This window comes from Equus quagga, chromosome 7 (assembly GCF_021613505.1).
Source record: "Equus quagga isolate Etosha38 chromosome 7, UCLA_HA_Equagga_1.0, whole genome shotgun sequence".
NCBI lineage: Eukaryota > Metazoa > Chordata > Mammalia > Perissodactyla > Equidae > Equus > Equus quagga.
In genome coordinates, this window is record NC_060273.1 from 16031398 (window position 1) to 16051436 (window position 20039).

At 35.1% G+C, this 20039-nt stretch overlaps 1 protein-coding gene and 1 pseudogene across 1 annotated transcript in view; one reads left to right on the forward strand and one right to left on the reverse strand.

The window, feature by feature from the left end:
• Positions 1 to 20039, reverse strand: part of LOC124241986 (phospholipid-transporting ATPase ABCA3-like) — a 194776-nt gene that overhangs the window by 16442 nt on the left and 158295 nt on the right. Inside the window, exons 26-28 of the mRNA XM_046666405.1 lie at positions 4268 to 4455; positions 3615 to 3785; positions 2802 to 3001 (exon numbers count right to left, since the gene is read on the reverse strand). Coding sequence (XP_046522361.1) covers positions 2802 to 3001; positions 3615 to 3785; positions 4268 to 4455 — 559 coding nt within the window. The remainder of the gene's footprint in view (positions 1 to 2801; positions 3002 to 3614; positions 3786 to 4267; positions 4456 to 20039) is intronic.
• LOC124242766 (40S ribosomal protein SA-like) lies at positions 10218 to 11097 on the forward strand (annotated as a pseudogene).

Consider the following 20039-nt stretch of genomic DNA (forward strand, 5'->3'; position numbering starts at 1 on the left):
TATTTCTTTTGTTCTTTTCTCTCTTTTCCTTCTGGTATTCCCATTATGCAGTCTACTAGTCTACTAGTCTACTAGTACTACTAGTCAGTCCTTCAAAGGCATTATTCATTTCTGTTCTTGTTCTTTCTTAGCATTTCTTTTTGGTTCTTTCTTAGGATTTCCATCTCTCTGCCTACATTGCCCATCTATTGTTGAATGCTGTCCATTTTGTCCATTATAGACTTTAATTCCAACACTCTTTCCATGTCCAGTTCTGATGCTTGTTCTGGCTCTTCAAATTGTATTCTTACCTTTTGGTATACTTTATAACTTTTTCTTGATAACTAGACTTCCTGGCAAAAAGGAAAGGCAAAAATAGGCCTTTAGTAATCTGGTGGTGAGATGTGGGGAAGGGGAAGTGTTCTATAGCCTATGTGTATATCTCAGTCTTTCAGTGAGCCTATGCCTCTGGACTATGAACTTCACAAGAGTCTCAATTTTTTTCTCCCCTCTTATGTGGAACAAGATGGCTAGAGTTGGCTGGAGTTGGGTATTTCCCTTTCCCCAGGTCAGTTAGGCTCTGGTCAAATAGTTTCCCCCAAGGACCTGCCTTGTTACAAAGAAAAGAGTTCTCTGATGTGTTTTAAAATGGTTCTTTTCCCCTCTCCTGCTAGAAGCACGAGGGGATTTTTATCTGATAGTTGCTCTGGTAACTTGGTCAAGGTCCTGAAGGTAACTATCACAATATTGTGGGAGCTATCCATAACTGGGTCCCCCTGGAGTTTTTACCTCTCACAATTGTCCATACAGCATCTCCAGCAGATCAGGTTTTCCTACCCTGGCACAGGTTCCCATTGTGGTTTCTGCTTGAGTCTCTGCTCTAGTAAGCCATGACTCCCTGTATTTGCTTGTCTGTCTCACCAATCTTGGCTGTAGTGGTTTGCCCTGTGTCCTCATATCTCTTTCAGATCCTAGAAGAGTTGTTGATTTTTCAGTTTGTTCAGCTTTTTAATTGTTATTAGGACAGAGTGGTGATTTCAACATTCTTATCTACTTGGCTGGAAAGCAGAGCATTTGTTCATTTTTGAAGGTCCTTGCTTACTGTGAGAATCTTAGGTTAAGCTACACGCATTGCAATGGGTCCAAAGTTTCAACTCTTATCTCAGTACTGGTGTTAGAATTTGCTTCAGGACAAACCAGCTTTTGCATTTTATTATTGTCACTATTAGGTTTCATCCTGATAAGTTTTTTCTGTTCTATTTTGGTTCTTTGAATTTTTTTCACTTTTTTTCCTCAGTCTAAGCAAACCATTAAAAAGCAGTTTTACTTTATGTTTTCCAGCACGTATTTTAATTTTAACAGCAGGACCTTTCTGAGAGTATCATCTGCCATGATGTAGAATGAGGAACTATTTTCTTTGTGGTCTTTTAAAAATAATGCACAATCTCTTAAATTCTTTGCCATTAGGGAGAACATTTAATTAAAATAATCTTCCAATTCATATAGTTAATCTGGGACTGAAAGGTATATTTAAGTTGCCTTTCACATGTTATGTTTCTTTCTTTTCTCCTTTTCTGGATGATCTTTATGTATAGGCCCCATGCTGGTTCCTTTCTATTCTGCTGTCTTTAAATGGGGAAGTTTTATTTGAAACAGCTAATTTGCTCAAGGGTAGTATAGGGAAAGATTGCTAAATCAGCAAACCTACCTACATAGTTTTACAACCAAGCTATTGTGTTCACCTCCTTCAGGAAAAGTTTGTCCTCAGTTTTTTGTGTCCCCTTTCTCCTTTAGGTTGAGTAGGATGTTGGAGTGGCTCAGAGTATTTATGATTCTATGTGGTTAATTCACTATCTTCAACACTGCATACAATAAGTGCTCCATAAATCTTATCATATGAATGCATGATTAAATGAAATATTCAACTTCCTAATGGACATATTTATCTGGAGATCTAAGTATAATTAACCTGATTAATATGGAATTATCTTTCCCGGGTAGTGGTTCCTCCTCTTGAATTGCCCATTCCTATATCTATATATCTATCTATCTGTCTGTCTATTTATCTATCTATCCATTTCCTCCTCTCCATTCTTAATGTCACTTCCTCAGTGTAGGCCAGTACCATTTATTGCTTTACCATTGTTATAGCCTCCATGCTTTTAATCTTGCATTTTGACCACTGGACCGCCACATTGTTGTTAGAGTAATCATTCAAGTTGAAGACTAAGCAAGTCAGAATTATTAAAAGGCTTACCATGTCTCTGCTTAATGATTAGAATAAAGTAGCGGGAATAGAAATAAATAGAATCTGGCAATAAATGCTGTGTACCATGTGCACCGAGAGGCACTTACTGAGATTACCACACAAAAGCAAAATGATTGATTTTTATGCATTACATATCCAGATTATTTCCTTGAAAGGAGAAAAGGGAGTTTTTTGTTCTTGTTTGCATTTCACAAGCATTGCCTGTTTCACAGCTCAGGGAAAGGCAGAGGATACATGCTCAAAAAGAGGGGAAACTTTAAAAAATTATCAAGGATAACAAATAGAGACTTAACTTTAATAATTTAACTCTAAATGAATATATATGAACAGGTTCATCTTACTGGTTGTTTCCTACAAGAGACTGGTGAGAATCTCTGCTATTTGAGATAGCTTCTTAGCATTATCAGGGATAATTTCATAGAAAAATTATTCCATAAGGATCCTAATATAAAAGCTCAACAAACATCAATAACTCATGGGAAAAAGTTAATTATTGAGGACATGCAGCAGAACAACATATATGAGTTAACATAATTGTCACAGTCAGTCCTACCTTTATTGCCTGGGAAAGCTGTTGCAATGAAGTTTTTGAACTCCCCTAGTTTATCTTCATTCTTGTCAATGTTAATCTTTGCTGTCAGCCTGTATACATTACCAAACTTGTTCTTCAGGTGCTGACGGCTGCCTAGGCACTTGAACCTCCCCTTTACCATGATGGCCAGCCTTGTACAGAGGGCCTCACATTCTTCCATGCTAAGGGGACAAAGGAGATAGTGCTGAAGAGACTCCCTTTCAGAGGGCAAATTTCATATTTCAAAACAGAGCTAGGATTATAAGGTAACATTTGCAGTAAGAAATCTTGGTATTGCAGATGATCACCAAAAGACCATAGAGTCACGCCCTGCATAATAATGTTTCAGTTAATGGTGGGCTGCATATACAATGGTGGTCCCATAAGATTGGTACCGTATAGCCTAGGTGTGTAGTAGGCTGCACCATCTAGGTTTGTGTAAGCATACTCTGTGATGTTCACACAACAACAAAATTGCCTAATGACATTTCTCAGGAAGTATCCCCAGTATTAAGTGATGCATGACTGTATTTTGGAAGAGGAGATTTTAAAATTCAAAGCAGTTGATTCTTAAATCCACAACAGGATTAGTTCCCTAACTTCCTACCTTCTGTCAGTTCTGGATTCCAGAACTCAACTGAGGATTCTTGGCTTTAGCCAAGAATCAGCCTCTACACATGGTCCCTCCTATGTAGATCATATACTTAGACAAGTTCACTGACCTATATTCCTGGCTCCAACTAATTCCTTCCTGTACAATTCTAACTCTCAACCAAACATCCCAATGGGTCATACCTGTGGGAAGTTATGATGATAGCTTTGCCACTTTTACACATCCATGTAACTGCATCCCAGAGCAGATGCCTGGCTACTGGGTCCATGCCAGTAGATGGCTCATCCAGGAATACCACTGAGGAATTTCCCATTAGGGCAATAGCAGTATTCAATTTACGTTTGTTTCCTCTACTTTATCATCAAAGAAGGAAAGAGAAAGTAGAAGAGAAAGAAGGGTACACACATCATTAATTCATGGGACAGAATTAGCTCATATAAACACAGTACTGATTTGATATGACTCACAAAGCAGTAGGCCCAAATCCAGATGTACATATCAACTCATTTTCATTGAAATGACTTTTTCTTTTGTAATTTATTTCAGCATCATTATTGGTAAAATATTTTTGTTTTTGGGAGACAAAGAACCATAGGGAGATATGAACAAAGGTGCTCTTTTTTGAAATGCAATACAGCTTATATCTGCAAAAGGTTAACGTCATACAAGTGGGATCTGACTTATTCCTGACATCTAAACCCTGAGAGGACATTAGTCTATTTTACAGTCATTGCCTCTGGGTGACAGAGGGATCAGGTTGAGTTTGCAGGCATTCATTCTAAATAGTAGAAACACAGGTAGGCAGCTTAATAATTGCAACAGCACAATGTCTCACCTGTATATGTTGACAAACTTGTCAGCCTGGGTTTCCAGGTGCATTGAATGCAAAAAGGTTTCCACATACTTATAAATGTCTGGCTCAGGGACCCCCCGCAGCCTGGCATACATAATCAGCAATTCTCGACCTGTCATGTGGTTCAGCATGGGGTCAGATTGAGGACAATAGCCAATTCTTGACCTAACCTGAATCAAGAGGGTAATCATAAGCAACAGACCTAAGTCAACTATTCTATTCAGTATACAGTTAACAGAGATGAGATAGAAAACCTGAAGTTTTTTAGCTCATGCTAAGAAGGTTGATACCCATAAAGGTCCCAAGAAGGATTATTTCTTTTCCAGCCTAAGGAATCTTTACAGCTGGAACCCACTGTAGTAAAATGGAATACTAACATTCCTAATTGGAATTTTCAACATATACACATTGTGCACTACTATGTGTCCAAGATAGATGTTTGTTAGATGAAATTGCCTATTCACATATCATTAGGAAGGAACCATTCTATTAGATCAATTAAAATAATGTATAGGATTCCACTTCCAGCAATGGCCAAGTAACTTCTATCAGTCCAACCCACCCACAGATAACAATTATAAGATATATATATATATACAGATAGATTTATATATATATATAAAATGTGGTATATCTATACAATGGAATATTATTCAATGATAAAAAAGGAAATCCTGCTACTGGAAACAACATGGATGGACCTTGAGGGCATTATGCTAAGTGAAATAAGTCAGACAGAGAAAGACAAATACCATATGATCTCACTTATATGTGGACTTTATTTTTGTTTTAAAATACATTTTTATTTTATATTGTTCTTAATTTTTCTATGAAAGTTTTCTCTAGTTTTTCTCATTTAAAGACCATTATTCTTATTTGCTCTTAACAAAGCTGATGGAATAGTCCCTATGAAACTTTCCTGGACTGGTATTTTATTTGACCTTATTTTATTTTATTTCATTGAAGAGTGAATCTTTGACAACTTTCTCTATTTCGTCTATGGAAATTATGATTGTTTCAGTTTTCTACTTTCTATTTCTTATGAGGTCAATTTTAATAATTTGTATGTATCTAGAAAATTATCAGTTCCACTAAAGATTTAAATTTTATTTGCATGAATTTGATTCAAGTACTTTGTGTTTCTTATTTCTTTTCAATGCATTTGTGTTCTCTCCTTTTTTAAATAGGTTTATCCATTTCTTTATTTTTACAAAGTTCTAATTGTTTTGACTTACTTGTTGGATAGCTAACTTTATATTTATGCTAATTAATTTATGCACTTGTTGTCTACATTTACATTTTATGTGTTTTCCTTCCATTCATTTTTGTTTTTTTCTGAGTCAAGTGTTTATTCTTTCTTCTTTATTGAAATGAGTATATAAGATTATACATTACTCTCTGAGTAGTGATTTAGTCTCATAGTCTCTGACATATAATGCTTTCATTATTTTCTATAAATTTTTGTAATTCTTGACTGAAAGCAAGAGTTATTTAAAGGTGAACTTTTAAATTTCAAAATGGGAGGGGCTTTTCCTATTCTGATTTTATTTCTTGTTTTATTCAACTACAATAAGAAAAAAAAATATATCTATATTTTGGAAATATTGTTTTTTTTAATGTATAGCATAAAAATGATCCTATTCATAAGTGAATTATTTTTGAAGGATGCAGAGTTTGATATATATCAAACACGTATATATATATTTTACCATGTTGACTATGTTGCTTACATATTCTTTTTTTTTGGTGAGGAAGATTGGCCCTGAGCTGACATCCACTGCCAGTCTTCCTCTTTTTGCTTGAGGAAGATTGTCCCTGAGCTAGTATCTGTGCCAATATTCCTCTATTTTGTATGTGGGACACTGCCACAGCATGCCATGACGAGTGGTTTGTAGGTCTGCACCTGGGATCTGAACCCATGAACCCTGGGCTGCTGAAGCAGAGTGCGTCAACTTAACCACTATGATACTGGGCTGGCCCCACATATTCTTTGTCCATATTTATTTTCTATTGACATGATTTGTCTTAGACTAAAAGAATAGAATTACACTTCATGTTTGTTTTTCTTCTCATATCTCATATAATTTCTGCCTTAGGGAGGTTGCTTATGTGTCATTTGGTTCAAAAAATATTCATAACATTTTAGTCTTCATTATAATGTTACCTTTTAGTATTAGTGCCCTTTTTATCATTTTTGATGCTTTTAGACTTGAATTCCACCTTGTTTTAAATTAAAGCTGAAATTCCTGATTTCTTACTCTTTGCATTTTATTCTCCACATTTCTGAATCACTGTATAAGGCATGTCTTAAGGTTAGCACAAGTTTGGGCTTTATTTGGGATTGCAATTTTAAAATCTTTTTTATAGATTAGATTTGTATTTTATAGATTAGATTTTATAGGTGACTTAAACCGATTTATATTTATTGACATGCCTGGTGTTTATTTCCTTTTTATTTTCTTCTGATATTTACAAGGGTTCGTATTGTTCTAATGGTATCTTTTATAAATATCTATTTATGTATCTTTGAAATTTCTTGAACCGTGCTTTAATCCAACATATGATCAGTTCTTCTAAATAAATATTCCTTGTGTGTATGAAAAAATAGTATCATTCTTCAGTTGCTGGGTATAATGTTTTATATATTTCTTTAGATTAAGCCTGTTAATTTTTTTGTTCAAATATTGTACAGCATTAATGATTTTTAATGTCCATGTTCTGTCTACTATAGGAAAAAGTTATGTTAAAATTAGCCACTGCAATCATGAATTTGTCTTTCTCCTTGAATTCTTCCTCCTTTTTAGGCTTTGTATATTTTGAGACTATATTCTTAGACACCTAAATTTTTTTTTCCTGAGGAAGTTTCACCCTGAGCTAACATCTGTTGCCAATCTTCCTCTTGTCTTGCTTGAGGAAGATTAGCCCTGAGCTAACATCTGTGCCAGTCTTCCTCTATTTTGTATGTGGGTTGCCACCACATCATGTTTGATGAGTGGTGTAGGCCTGCACCCAGGATCTCAACCCACGAACCTGGGCCACTGAAGCAGTGTGTGCTGAACTTAAGCACTATACACAGGGCTGGCCCCTGTAAAATTTTAAACTATGTCTTTCTGATGAAAATTATGCAGTTACACTCTTCTAACTCCAGTAATAGTTTATGCCTTAAAGTTTTGTCTCATATTATTATAACTATCCTTGCTCTTTTAGCTATCTTTTTCTCTCCGTTTACTTTCAAATTTTCCTTATGTTTTTAAATATGCCCATTGTAAAGAGGATATAGTTTAATTTTTTATTTCTTTATTTTTATCCAAATGGTCAATCTTTGCCCATTAACTGTAACATTGTGTTCACTTATACTGAAAGTCATCACTCATATATGTGAATTTAAATCTTTCAATTTGATTTATGTATTCTATTTGTCCCACATCTTGGTTACTCTCTTTTTTCTTGCCTTATTTTGGATTGATTGAGCATTTTTTATCATTACATCTTTTGCTTTACTTTTTAAATTTATATACAATATTTCTATCTTTTAGTGGTTTCTCTAAAACTTAAAATAGTCTTACTTATCAAAATAAAAAATTAATCACTATATTTTACTCCTAGACTACATAAATAAGAACATTTTAACTTTATTTACTACTTTTGGAACTTATATCTGGCCATTGTCCCGTGTTCTAATTATTTCATAATTCTCATTAATATGATTACTTCATAGAGTGAGTGTACATTGGCATTTACTCATATGTTTACTACCTTTTTCTTTGTTTTCATTCCTTCTTCCATTGCAAGCCTTCTGTGTTGGATCAGTTTTCTTATTCTTTTTTTTTTTGATTGGCACCTGAGCTAACATCTGTTGGCAATCTTCTTTTTTTCCCTTCTTCTCCCCAAAGCCCCCCAGTACATAGTTGTATATTCTAGTTGTAGGTCCTTCTGGTTGAGCTATGTGGGATGCCACCTCAGCATGGCCTGATGAGTGGTGCTGGGTCCATGCCCAGGATCCAAACCAGTAAAACCCTGGGCCACTTAAGCAGAGTGCGCGAACTTAACCACTTGGCCATGGGGCTGGCCCCGGGTTTTCTTATTCTTAAAGTGTAAATCCTTTAGTATTTCCTTCAGCAAGAGTGTGCTGGTGGTAATAAATCTCATATTTTTTTTACTGAAAACGTTTTTATTTTACCACCATTCACCAACACATTTTGTTAACAGCTTTGTCAAGCTATATTTGACATACAATAGACTATATATTTAAATTGTACAACTTAATAACTTTTATAAATATATATATAACTGTGAAACCATTACCACAATCAAGATAGTCACTATATCCAACACCCCCAACATTTTTTGTGTGTCCCTTTGTAACCTCTGCCTCCTGCTTCTCTTCACTTCCTACTCCAGAGACAATGACTGATGTACTTTCTGCCACTATGAATTAATTTAAATTTTATAGTTTTATATAAATGGAATCACATAACATATACACTTTTTATCTGGCTTCTTTCACTCAGTATAATTGTTTTGAGATTCATTCATGTTGTTGCATGCATTAATAGTCAGTCCATTGTATTGCTGGGTTTTATTCCATTGCATGAATATACCACAATTTGTTAATCCATTCACCTGTGAAGGGATGTTTGGATTTTTCCAATTTAGAAGATACTACAGATAAAATCCCTTCACTTTTAAAGGATATTTTGCTAGGCATAAAAGTCCAATCTCACTTCAGAATAATGATGCAAACTCCTAAAAAAAATAACTGCATAGAAATCCAGCAGCCTCCTAAAACATAATGCCTTATGAGACACTGGAGTTTATCCCAGGATGAAATGATGAATTAACATTAGAAAGTTTATATAAATTCATCCAATTAATAGATATAAGGAGAAAATAGTTTGACCTTCTCCATAGATGGTAAAAAAGCATTTGACAAAATTTAATATTCATTCTTCTTAAAAACACTCAAAATGACTTGCATTTTCAAGTTCCCCAAGACCACAGAGAACAAAGAAGTGGTTTTAAATAGCCAGTGGCTATTCCCCCTGGATCAGTACAGGGAGAGTAGGCAAAAACACCCACCTTCCAGTTTCTCCCTGAAAGGGGCTAGACAGTATTTCTAGTGTCCCAACTTTCCTGGCTGTTGCCCAAAAGTTGGGTTTCCAATAACCTTGGAAGGTGACAGGGCAGGCAATTAACAGTCCTTCAGGAGCCCAAATGGACATGTGCACTTTTCCTCTCCCTGCAGGGCACTGATGGAACTCGGCACACCCTAATCTCCCAGGAGCCACTAAGAACAAAGATGGCAATTTGAACAAGCACAAAGGTTTGAGAGGCACACAGAATCTCCAGCCAGGCTGACTGTCAAGGATCACCTCCTACATGAGAACAGTCTGTCAAGGCTAGGAGAGACGGCTGTTTTATTTAATGTGTAGAAACCAACACAAAGAGCCAAGGAAAATGAAGAAACAGAGAAATAAAACAACAAACAAAAGAACAAGATAAATCTCCAGAAGCTGACCATAACTTAGGTCAGGAGAGCAATGCATGAACAAAGTGAAAATTTCAGCAAAGAAAGGAAGTACAAAAATGTACCAAACAGAAATCATAGAGGTGAAGAATACAATAACTGAACTGAAAAGTTTAAATAGAGGGGTTCAACAGCCGACTAGAACAAGTCAAAGAAAGGATCAGTGAACTCAAAGACAGGCCAGTGGAAATCATCCAATCAGAGGGAAGATAGTTTAAGGGACGTATGGGATGCCATCAAGTGTATCAATATCTGCATTATGGGAGACTCAGAAAGCAAAGAGAAAGAGAAAGGGACAGAAAGTTTATTCAAGGAAATAATGGCTGGCCTTTCTGTGCTACCCAGAGAAAAGTCCTTTGGGCATTGTTCTTGGATCCTGTCATAACTTAAAGAGAAAGTTTCTCAATGTCTGGAGCCCTTAATGTCCTGAAAGTGAAGGAGGAGAATGTCCTCAAATTATTTTCAGCATGAATCCACTTAGGTGGCAGCAACCTTCACTTCCAAATGGAACAGTACATCTACAAAAGGTAAAGTGATGGCATATACATCATAAACCTGAAGAGAATCTGGGAGAAGCTTCTGCTGGCAGCTTATGACATTGTTGCCATTGAAAACCTGGGTGATGTCAGTGTCATATCCTCCAGGAATATTGGCCAGTGAGCTGTGATGAAGTTGCCTGTTGCTACTGGAGCTATTCCTATTGCTGGCACTTCACTCCTGGAACCTTCACTAACCAGATCCAGGCAGCCTTCCGGGAGCTGTGGCTTCTGGTGGTTACTGATCCCAGGACTTACTACCAGCCTCTCTCAGAAGTGTCTTCTGTTAACCTGCCTACCATTGCTCTGTGTAACACAGACTCTCTTCCGTGCTATTCTGTGCAGACATTGACATCCTATGTAACAACAAGGGAGCTCACTCAATGGATTTGATATAGTGGGTGCTGGCCCAGGAAGTTCTGTGCGTGCCTGGTACCATCTCCCACTAACAGTCATGGGAGGTCATGCTTGATCTCTACTTCTATAGAAACCCTGAAGAGATTGAAAAGGAAGAGCAGGCTACTGCTAAACAGGAGGAATTTCAAGGTGGATGGACTGTTCTAGCTCCTAAATTTACTGTTACTCAACCCAAGGTTTCAGACTAGTCTGAAGGTATGAAGGTGCCCTCTGTGCTTGTTCAGCAGTTCCCTAGTTAAGACTGGAGCACTCAGCCTGCACTGAAGACTGATCTGCAGCTCTCACTGCACAGGCAACCGAACTGGATAGGAACAACTACTGAGTGGTCTTAAGCTGTTCTTCCAAAGACTCTCAAATAGAAAATGGAAATAAGGGTGATGGAAATTAAACAGTTTCTAAGAAAGAAAGAAAGAATAGCTGAATGGCTAAAAACTTCCCAAACCTGGGGAAGGAAAGAGACATCTAAATCCAGGAAGCTGAAAGAAAACCAAATAAGACAAACCAAAGAGACCTACAGCAAGACACATTATAGTCAAATTGTCAAGTTAAAGAGAGAATTTTGAAAGAAGCAAGAAAAAAAACAGCCAACCAAGAATACTATACCCAGCAAACCTGGCCTTCAAAAATGAAGGGGAGGTACAGACTTTCCAAGACAAACAAAAGCTGAGGGAGTTTATCATCACTAGATTTGCCTTACTAGAAATGCTAAAGGGAGTTCTTCAAGTTGAAATAAAAGGACACTAAAAATAGTAATATGAGAGCATAAGAAAGTATGAAAATCATTGGCAAAGGTAAATATATAGACAAAAACAGAATATTGTATTACAATAATGGTGGTGGGTAAATTGTTTTTAATTCTACTATAGAAGTTAAAAGACAAAAGTATTAAAAACAAGTATAACTGAAGTATGTTAATGGATACATAATATAAATAGATGTTATATGTGACATCAATAGCATATAATCTGGTGGGAAGAGAGGTAAAAGCAGAGAGTTCTTGTGCAAGTGAATTTGTTAGTAGCTTAAAATAGGCTGTTATAACTATAAGGTATTTTATGTAAACTTTTTGGTAAACACAAAGAAAATACCTGTAGAAGTTACACAAAATAAAAAGAGAAAGGAATCAAAACCCATCAATACAACAAACCCAACAACAATGAAACACAACAGAAGACAGCAAGAGAGAAAAAGAGGGACAAAAGAACTACAAAACCAACAGATAAGTTAACAAAATGGCAGTAATAAATCCTCTATCAATAATCACTTTAAATTTAAATGGGCTAAACTTCCCATAAAAAGACACAGAGTAGCTGAATGTATAAATAACCAAGATCCAACTGTTGCTATCCACAAGAAACTCAGTTTAGATTCAAGGACACATGAGCTGAGAGTTAAGGGGTAGGAAAAGATATTCCATGCAGATGGTAACCAAAAGAAAGCAGGAGTCATTATAATAATATCAGACAAAATAGACTTCAAGTCAAAAACTGTCTCTAGAGACATGGGAACTCATTACATAATGATAAAAGGGTCAATTCAACAGGAATATATAACAAATGTAAATATATATGCACCCAACATCAGAGTACCTAGGTATGTAAAACAAATAATAACAGTTCTGAAGGTCAAATTGACAGCAATACAATAATAGTAGGAGATTTCAGTACCTCACTTTCAATAATGAATAGAACATCCAGACAGAAAATCAACAAGGAAACAGTGTCTTGAACAATACTATAAACCAAATGGACCTAACAGACACATATAGAAATTTTCATCCAACAGCAGAAGAATATACATTCTTCTCATGTGCATACATAACATCCTCCAGGATAGATCACATGTTAGGTCACAAAACAAGTTGTAACAAATTTAAGAAGACTGAAATCATACAAAGTATTTTTTCTAACCACAGTGGGAAAGAAACTAGATATCAATAACAGCAAGAAAACAGGAAAATTCACAAATATGTGGAAATTAAATAACACACTCTTAAACAACCACTGGGTCAAAGAGAGTTAAAAAAATATCTTCAGACAAAGGAAAATGAAAAAAAAAACTCACCAAAACTATGGGATGTAGCAAAAGCAGTACGAAGAGGGGCATTTAAAGTGATCAACACCCATGTTAAAAAAGAAGAAAGACCTCAAATAAACATCCTAACTTTACACCTCAAAAAACTAGAAAAAGAAGTGAAACCCAAAGTTAGGAGAAGTAAGGAAATAATAAAGATCAGAGCAGAAATAAATGAAATAGAGAATAGAAAAATAACAGAAAAAAATCAACAAAACTAACAATTTTTTTTTGAAAAAATAAACAAAATTGACAAACCCTTAGGTCGGCTAAGAAAAAAGAAGAATCAAATAAATAAAATCAGAAGTGAAAGAGGAGACATTACAAGATACTTCAAATATAAAAATGATCATAAGGGGCTATTATGAACATATATATGTGAGCAAATTGGATAACCTAGAAAAATGGATAAAGTGCGAGAAACATATGCCTACTGACACCGAATTAAGAAGAAACAGAAAACTTGAACAGACGAATAAGAACATTGAAGTGGTAATCAAAATCTTCCCAATGAAGAAAAGCCCAGGACAAGACAGCTTCATGGCTGAATTCTACTAAAAACTCGAAGAATGAATACCAATCCGTCTTAAACTCTTCTAAAAAATTCAAGAGGAAAGAACACTTCCAAACTCATTTTATGAGGACAGCATCATCCTGATACCAAAGCCACACAAACACACCACAAGAAAAGAAAATTATAGGCCAATATCTCTGATGAGCATTGATGCAAAATCCTCAATAAAATACTAGCAGACCAATTCAACATTACATCAAAAAGATTATACACTATGAGCAAGTGGGATTTATCTCTGGGACGCAAGGATGATTTAACATATACCAGTCAATCAATGTGATACACTACATTAGTGGAATGAAAGATAAAATCCACATGATCATCTCAATAAATGAAGAAAAACCATTTGATGAAGTTTGACATCAGTTCTTGACAAAAATTCTCAACAAAATAGATATAAAAGGAAACTTCCTCAACATAACACAGACCATTTATGAAAAGTCTACAGCTTATCAATTGGGAAAAACATAAAACTTCTCTTGTAAGATCTGGAGCAAGACAAGGGTGCCTACTCTCACCTATTTAACATAGTCCTGAAGGTACTAGCAAGAGCAATCAGATGAGAAAAAAAAAAATAAAAGGCATCCAAAGTGGAAAGGGAGAAGTAGAATTATCTGCTTCCAGATGGCATGATTTTATATGTAGAAAACCTAAAGACTCCACAAAACACTGTCAGACCTAATACACTCATGTGCCCCATAAGGAGGTTTCAGCCAACGATGGGCCACATATATGACAGTAATCCCAGAAGAGTAGTAGCATATACCCTAGCTGTGTAGTAGGCTATACCATCTAGGTTTGCATAAGTACACTCTATGATGTTCATATAATGACAAATTGCCTAATGATGCATTTCTCAGAACATATCCCTGTTTTTAGGTGATGCATGACTGTAAATGAATTCCATAAAGTTGCAAGATACAATGTCAACATACAAAAATCAGTGCATTTCTTTACACTAACAATGATCTGAAAGAAAATTAAGAAAATCTGATTGATGATAGCATCAAAAAGAATAACTTTATTAGGAATAAATTTAACCAAGGAAGTGAAAGACTTGTACACTGGAAACAAAATACATTGATAAATGAAATTGAAGACACAAATAAATGGAACAATATCTCGTGTTTATAGATTCGAAGAATATTATTAAAATATCCATACTACCCTAAGTGATATACAGATTCAATGCAATCCCTATAAAAACTCTAATGGCATTTTCCCCACAGAAATAGAGAAAACAATCCTAAAATTTGTATGGAATCACCAAAGACTCCAAATATCCAAAGCAATTCTGAGAAAGGAACAATGCTGGAGGCATCATTCTTTCTAATTTCAAGCTATATTACAAGCTATAGTTATCAAAACAGTATGGCACTGCATAAAAACAGACACATAGACCAATGGAACAGAATCTAGAGCCTCAAAATAAAACCATGCATATATAACCAACTAGTTTTTGGCAAGAGCAGTAAGAATACACAGGGGGGAATGGATAATCTCTTCAATAAATGGTGCTGGGAAACCTGAATATTCACATGCAAAAGAATGAAATTGGGCCCTTAACTTAAACCATACACAGCGATCAACTCAAAATGGATTAAAGACTTAAAAGTAATACTTGACACCGTAAATATTCTAGAATAATACATAGGGAAGATGTTCCTTGACATTGGTCATGGCAATGACTTTTGGATATGATACCCAAAGTACAAGGAACAAAAGCAAAAATAAGCGGGGCTACACCAAACTAAAACGCTTCTGGACAGCAAAGGAAACCACTAGTAAAATGAAAAGGCAGCCTACCAACTGGGAAAAAATATTTGCAAATCACCTATCTGATAAGAGGTTAATATCCAAAATATATGAGAAACTCATATAACTCAATATCGGGGGAAAAGCCCCAAAACAAAACAAAAAAGACCTGATTAAAAATGGCAAAGGACCTGAATAGACATTTTTCCAAAGAAGACATACCAATGGCCAAAATGTATATGAAAAGATGCTCAACCTCACTAGTAATCAGGAAATGCAAATCAAAACACCACGTAGGTATCACATCACACCTGTTAGGATGGCTATTATCAAAAATAGAAGAGATGACAAGTGTCGATGAGAGTGTGGAAAGAAGGGAACCCTTGTACACTGTTGGTAGGAATGTAAATTGGTGCAACCATTATGGAATTCAGTATGGAGGTTCCTCAAAAAACTAAAAATAGAACTACCATATGATCCAGCAATCCTTCTTCTGGTTATATATGCAAAGGAAATGATATCAGTACTTCTAAGAGATATCTGCACTCCCATACTCATTGCAGTATTATTCACAATAGCTAAGATATACAAACAACCTAAGTACCTGTCAACAGATGAATGGATAAACACACACACACACCCCACTCACACACACACTGGAATATTATTTAGCCTTAAAAAAGGATATCCTGCCATTTACATCAACATGGGTGAACTTGGGAGACATTATGCTAAATGAAATAAGCCTGACATAGAAAGAAAATAACCTGCATAATCTCACTTTTATATGGAAACTAGAAAAGTTGAATACATAGAACCAAAGAGTTGAATGGTTGTATCAGCAGCTGGGAGGTGGGGGAAAAGGGTACAAATTTGCAGCAATGTAGGATGACTAAGTCTGGAGATATAATATACAGCATGATGACTCTGGTTAATAATACTGTATTGAATACTGGAAATTTGCTAGGACAGCAGACTTCAGGTGCTCTTATCACAAACACACAAAAAATGTTAACTGTGAGGAGAAGATATGTTGATTAGTTTGATGGTAGTAATCATTTCACTATATACATATATAAATCATGTGGTACACCTTAAATATATACAATTTTTATTTAAAAAGTTATGCAACCTAACTTATAATAAGAGAAAATTTAAAACAATACTGAAATGCAATTTTTAAAAACCTACCAGACAAGCAAACATTAAAAGAGTGATCACACACTCTGTTGTGATCAGTATAGGGAAATGGGCACTCTCAAACACTGCTGGTGTAGTGCAAATTTATACAACCACATGTGGAAAGCAATTTGGAAAGGTCCAGAAGATTGTGTATAATATACTACCTTTTGTGTTAAAATGGACAATAGATCTTTATATTTGATTGTATATACATAAAAACTGTAGAATGATAAAAGTTGTTCCCTTTTTGTATGGGCTGGGGAAGGAATGAGGCAAAGGTGGTAGGACAGGGATTGAGACTTGATACTTTTATGGTTTCTTTATTGAAATATAACATATAACATTGTACAAATTCAAGGTGTACAACATGTTGATTTGATACATTTATATATTTTAATACGATTAGCATTGTAGTGATAGCACTTCTATCACATCACCTAATTATCATTTCTTTATGTGGTTGGAATAATTAAGATCTAGATTCTTAGCAAGTTTGATGACCATAACACAACATTGTTGTCAATGTTCACTATGTGCATTCAATCTCCAGGGACTATTTGTCTACCAGTCGCAAGATTGCACCCTTAAACAATTGTCCTATTCCCCCACCCCCTGCCCCTGATAACCACAATCTTACTTACTGTTTGAGTTTGGCATTTTTAGATTCCTCATATAAATGAGATTATGCAGTCCTTGTCTTTTTCTGTCTTACCTCACTTAGCACAATGTCCTCAAGGGCTATCCACATTGTCGCAAATAGCAGGATTTCCTTCTTTCTCATGATTGAATAAGACACCATTGTACCTATATATCACATCTTCTTTTTAAAAAAATTATTTTATTGGGGTCATATTGGCTTACAACATTGTGTAAATTTCAGGTGTACATCATTATATTTCAGTTTCTCTATAGATTACATCATGTTTCCCATCAAAAGTCTAGTTGGCATTTGTCACTTTACACATGTGCTCCTTTACTCCTTTCATCCTCCCTCCTGCCCACCTCACCCTCTGGTAACCAACAAACTTCTCTGTATCTAGTGTTTGGTTGTTTATCTTCCACATATAGGTAAAATCATATGGTAATTGGCTGTCTCCATCTGACTTATTTTGCTTAGAATAATACCCTCAAAGTCCATCCATATTGGTGCAAATGGCATGATTTTGTCTTTTTTTAATGCTTGAGTAGTATTTTATTATATGTGTGTATATATGTATATATATATATATATATATATATATACACATATATACACCACATCTTCTTTAATCCATTCATTTGCAGATGGGCACTAAAGTTGTTTCCAAGTCTTGGCTATTGTGAATTATGCTGCAATGAACATAGTGGTGCATATATCTTTTTGACTTTTTGTTTTCATGTTCTCTGGATAAATATCCAGAATTGGAATGGCTAGATCATGTGGTATTTCTATTTTTAATTTTTTGAGGAATCTCCATAGTGGCTGCACCAATTTACATTCCATAGTGGCTGCACCAATTTACATTCCTATCAGCAGTGTATGAGGGTTCCATTTTCTCCACATCTCCTGCAACACTTGTTATTTCTTGTCTTTTTAATAATAGCCACTGTGAGGTGTGTGAAGTGATCTCATTGTAGTTTTGATTTGCATTTCCCTAATAAATAGTGATGTTGAACATATTTTCATGTGCCTGTTGGCCATCTGTATATCTTCTTTGGAAAAATGTCTGTACATATCCTCTGCCCATTTTTTGATCAGGTTGTTCATTTTTTTTGTTGTTGAGTAGTATTAGTTCTTTATATATTTTGGAGATAAACTCCTTGTTGGATATAAGATTTGTAAATATTTTCTCCTAGTTGGTGGGTTGTCTTTTTGTTTTGTTCATGGGTTCCTCTGCTTTGCAGAAGTTTTTTATTCTGATGCAGTCCTCTTTGTTTATTTTTTCCTTTGTTTCCCTTGCCTGAGTAGACATGGTATTCAAAAAGATACTGCTAAGACTGATGTCAAAGAATGTACTGCCTGTATTTTCTTCTAGGAGTTTCAGGTCTTATATTCAAGTCTTTAATCCATTTTGAGTTAATTTTTGTGTATAGTGTAAGATAATGGTCTACTCTTATTCTTTTACACATGGCTGTCCAGTTTTCCCAAAACAATTTATTGAAGAGACTTTCCTTTCTCCATTGTATGTTCTTGGCTCCTTTGTCAAAGAATAGCTGTCCATAGATGTGTGATTTTATTTCTGGGCTTTCAATTCTGTTCAATTGATCTGTGTGTCTGTTTTTGTGTCAGTGTGATGCTGTTATGACTACTATAGCTTTGTAGTATATTTTGAAATCAGGGAGTGTGATACCTCCAGCTTTGTTCTTTTTTCTCAGGATTGCTTTGGCTATTTGGCATCTTCTGTTGTTCCATATAAATTTTAGGTTTATTTGTTCTATTTCCATGAAGAATGTCATTGGGATTGATTGGGATTGCATTGAATCTGTAGATTGCTTTAGGTAGTATGGACATTTTAACTATGTTTATGCTTCCAACCCATGAACCTTGAATATTTTTCCATTTCTGAATGTCTTCTTCGATTTCTTTCAATAATGTCTTATAGTTTTCAGTGTATGGGTCTTTCACCTCCTTGGTGAAATTTATTCCTAGGTATTTTATTCTTTTTCTTGTGGTTGTAAATGGGATTGTATTTTTTACTTCTCTTTCTGTTAGTTTGTTCTTAGTGTATAGAAATGCAACTGACTTTTGTATGTTGATTTTGTACCCTGCCACTTTACTGTATTTCTTGATTATTTTTAGTAGGTTTTTGGTGGATTCTTTAGAGTTTTCTATATATAGAATCATATCATCCACAAATAGTGACAGTTTTACTGCTTCCTTTCTTAATTGGATCCCTTTTATTTATTTTTCTTGTCTAATTGCTCTGGCTAAAACTTCCAGTACTATGTTGAATAAGAGTGGGAAGAGTGGGCATCCTTGTCTTGTTCCTGTTCTCAGGGGAATAGCTTTCAGTTTTTCACCATTGCATATGATATTGGCTATGGGTTTTTCATATATGGCCTTTATTATGTTGAGGTACTTTCTGTACACATTAAGGATTTTTAATCATAAATGACTGTTGGACCTTGTCAAATGCATTCTCTGCATCTATTGAGATGATCATATGGTTTTATTCTTTATTTTTTTAATGTGGTGTATCACATTGATTGATTTCCAGATGTTGAACCATCCCTGCATCCTTGGAATAAATCCCACTTGATCATGGTGTATGATTCTTTTAATGTATTGTTGTATTTGATTTGCTAGTATTTTGTTGAGGATTTTTGTATGTATGTTCATCAGGGATATTGGCCTGTAATTTTCCTTTTTTGTGTTGTCCTTGTCTGGTTTTAGTATCAGGGTAACATTAGCCTTGTAGAATGAGTTAGGAAGCATCCCATCCTCTTCAACATTTTGGAATAGTTTGAGAATGATAGGTTTTTAAATCTTTGAATGTTTGGTAGAATTCACCAGGGAAGCCATCTGGTCCTGGATGTTTGTTTTTTGGGAGGCTTTAGATTACTGTTTCTCTCTCTTTACTTGTGATTGATCTGTTCAGATTCTCTATTTCCTCTTGATTCAGTTTTAGGAGGTTATATGATTCTAAGAATTTATTTATTTCTTCTAGGTTATCAAATTTGTTTGCATATAGCTTTTCATGGTATTCTGTT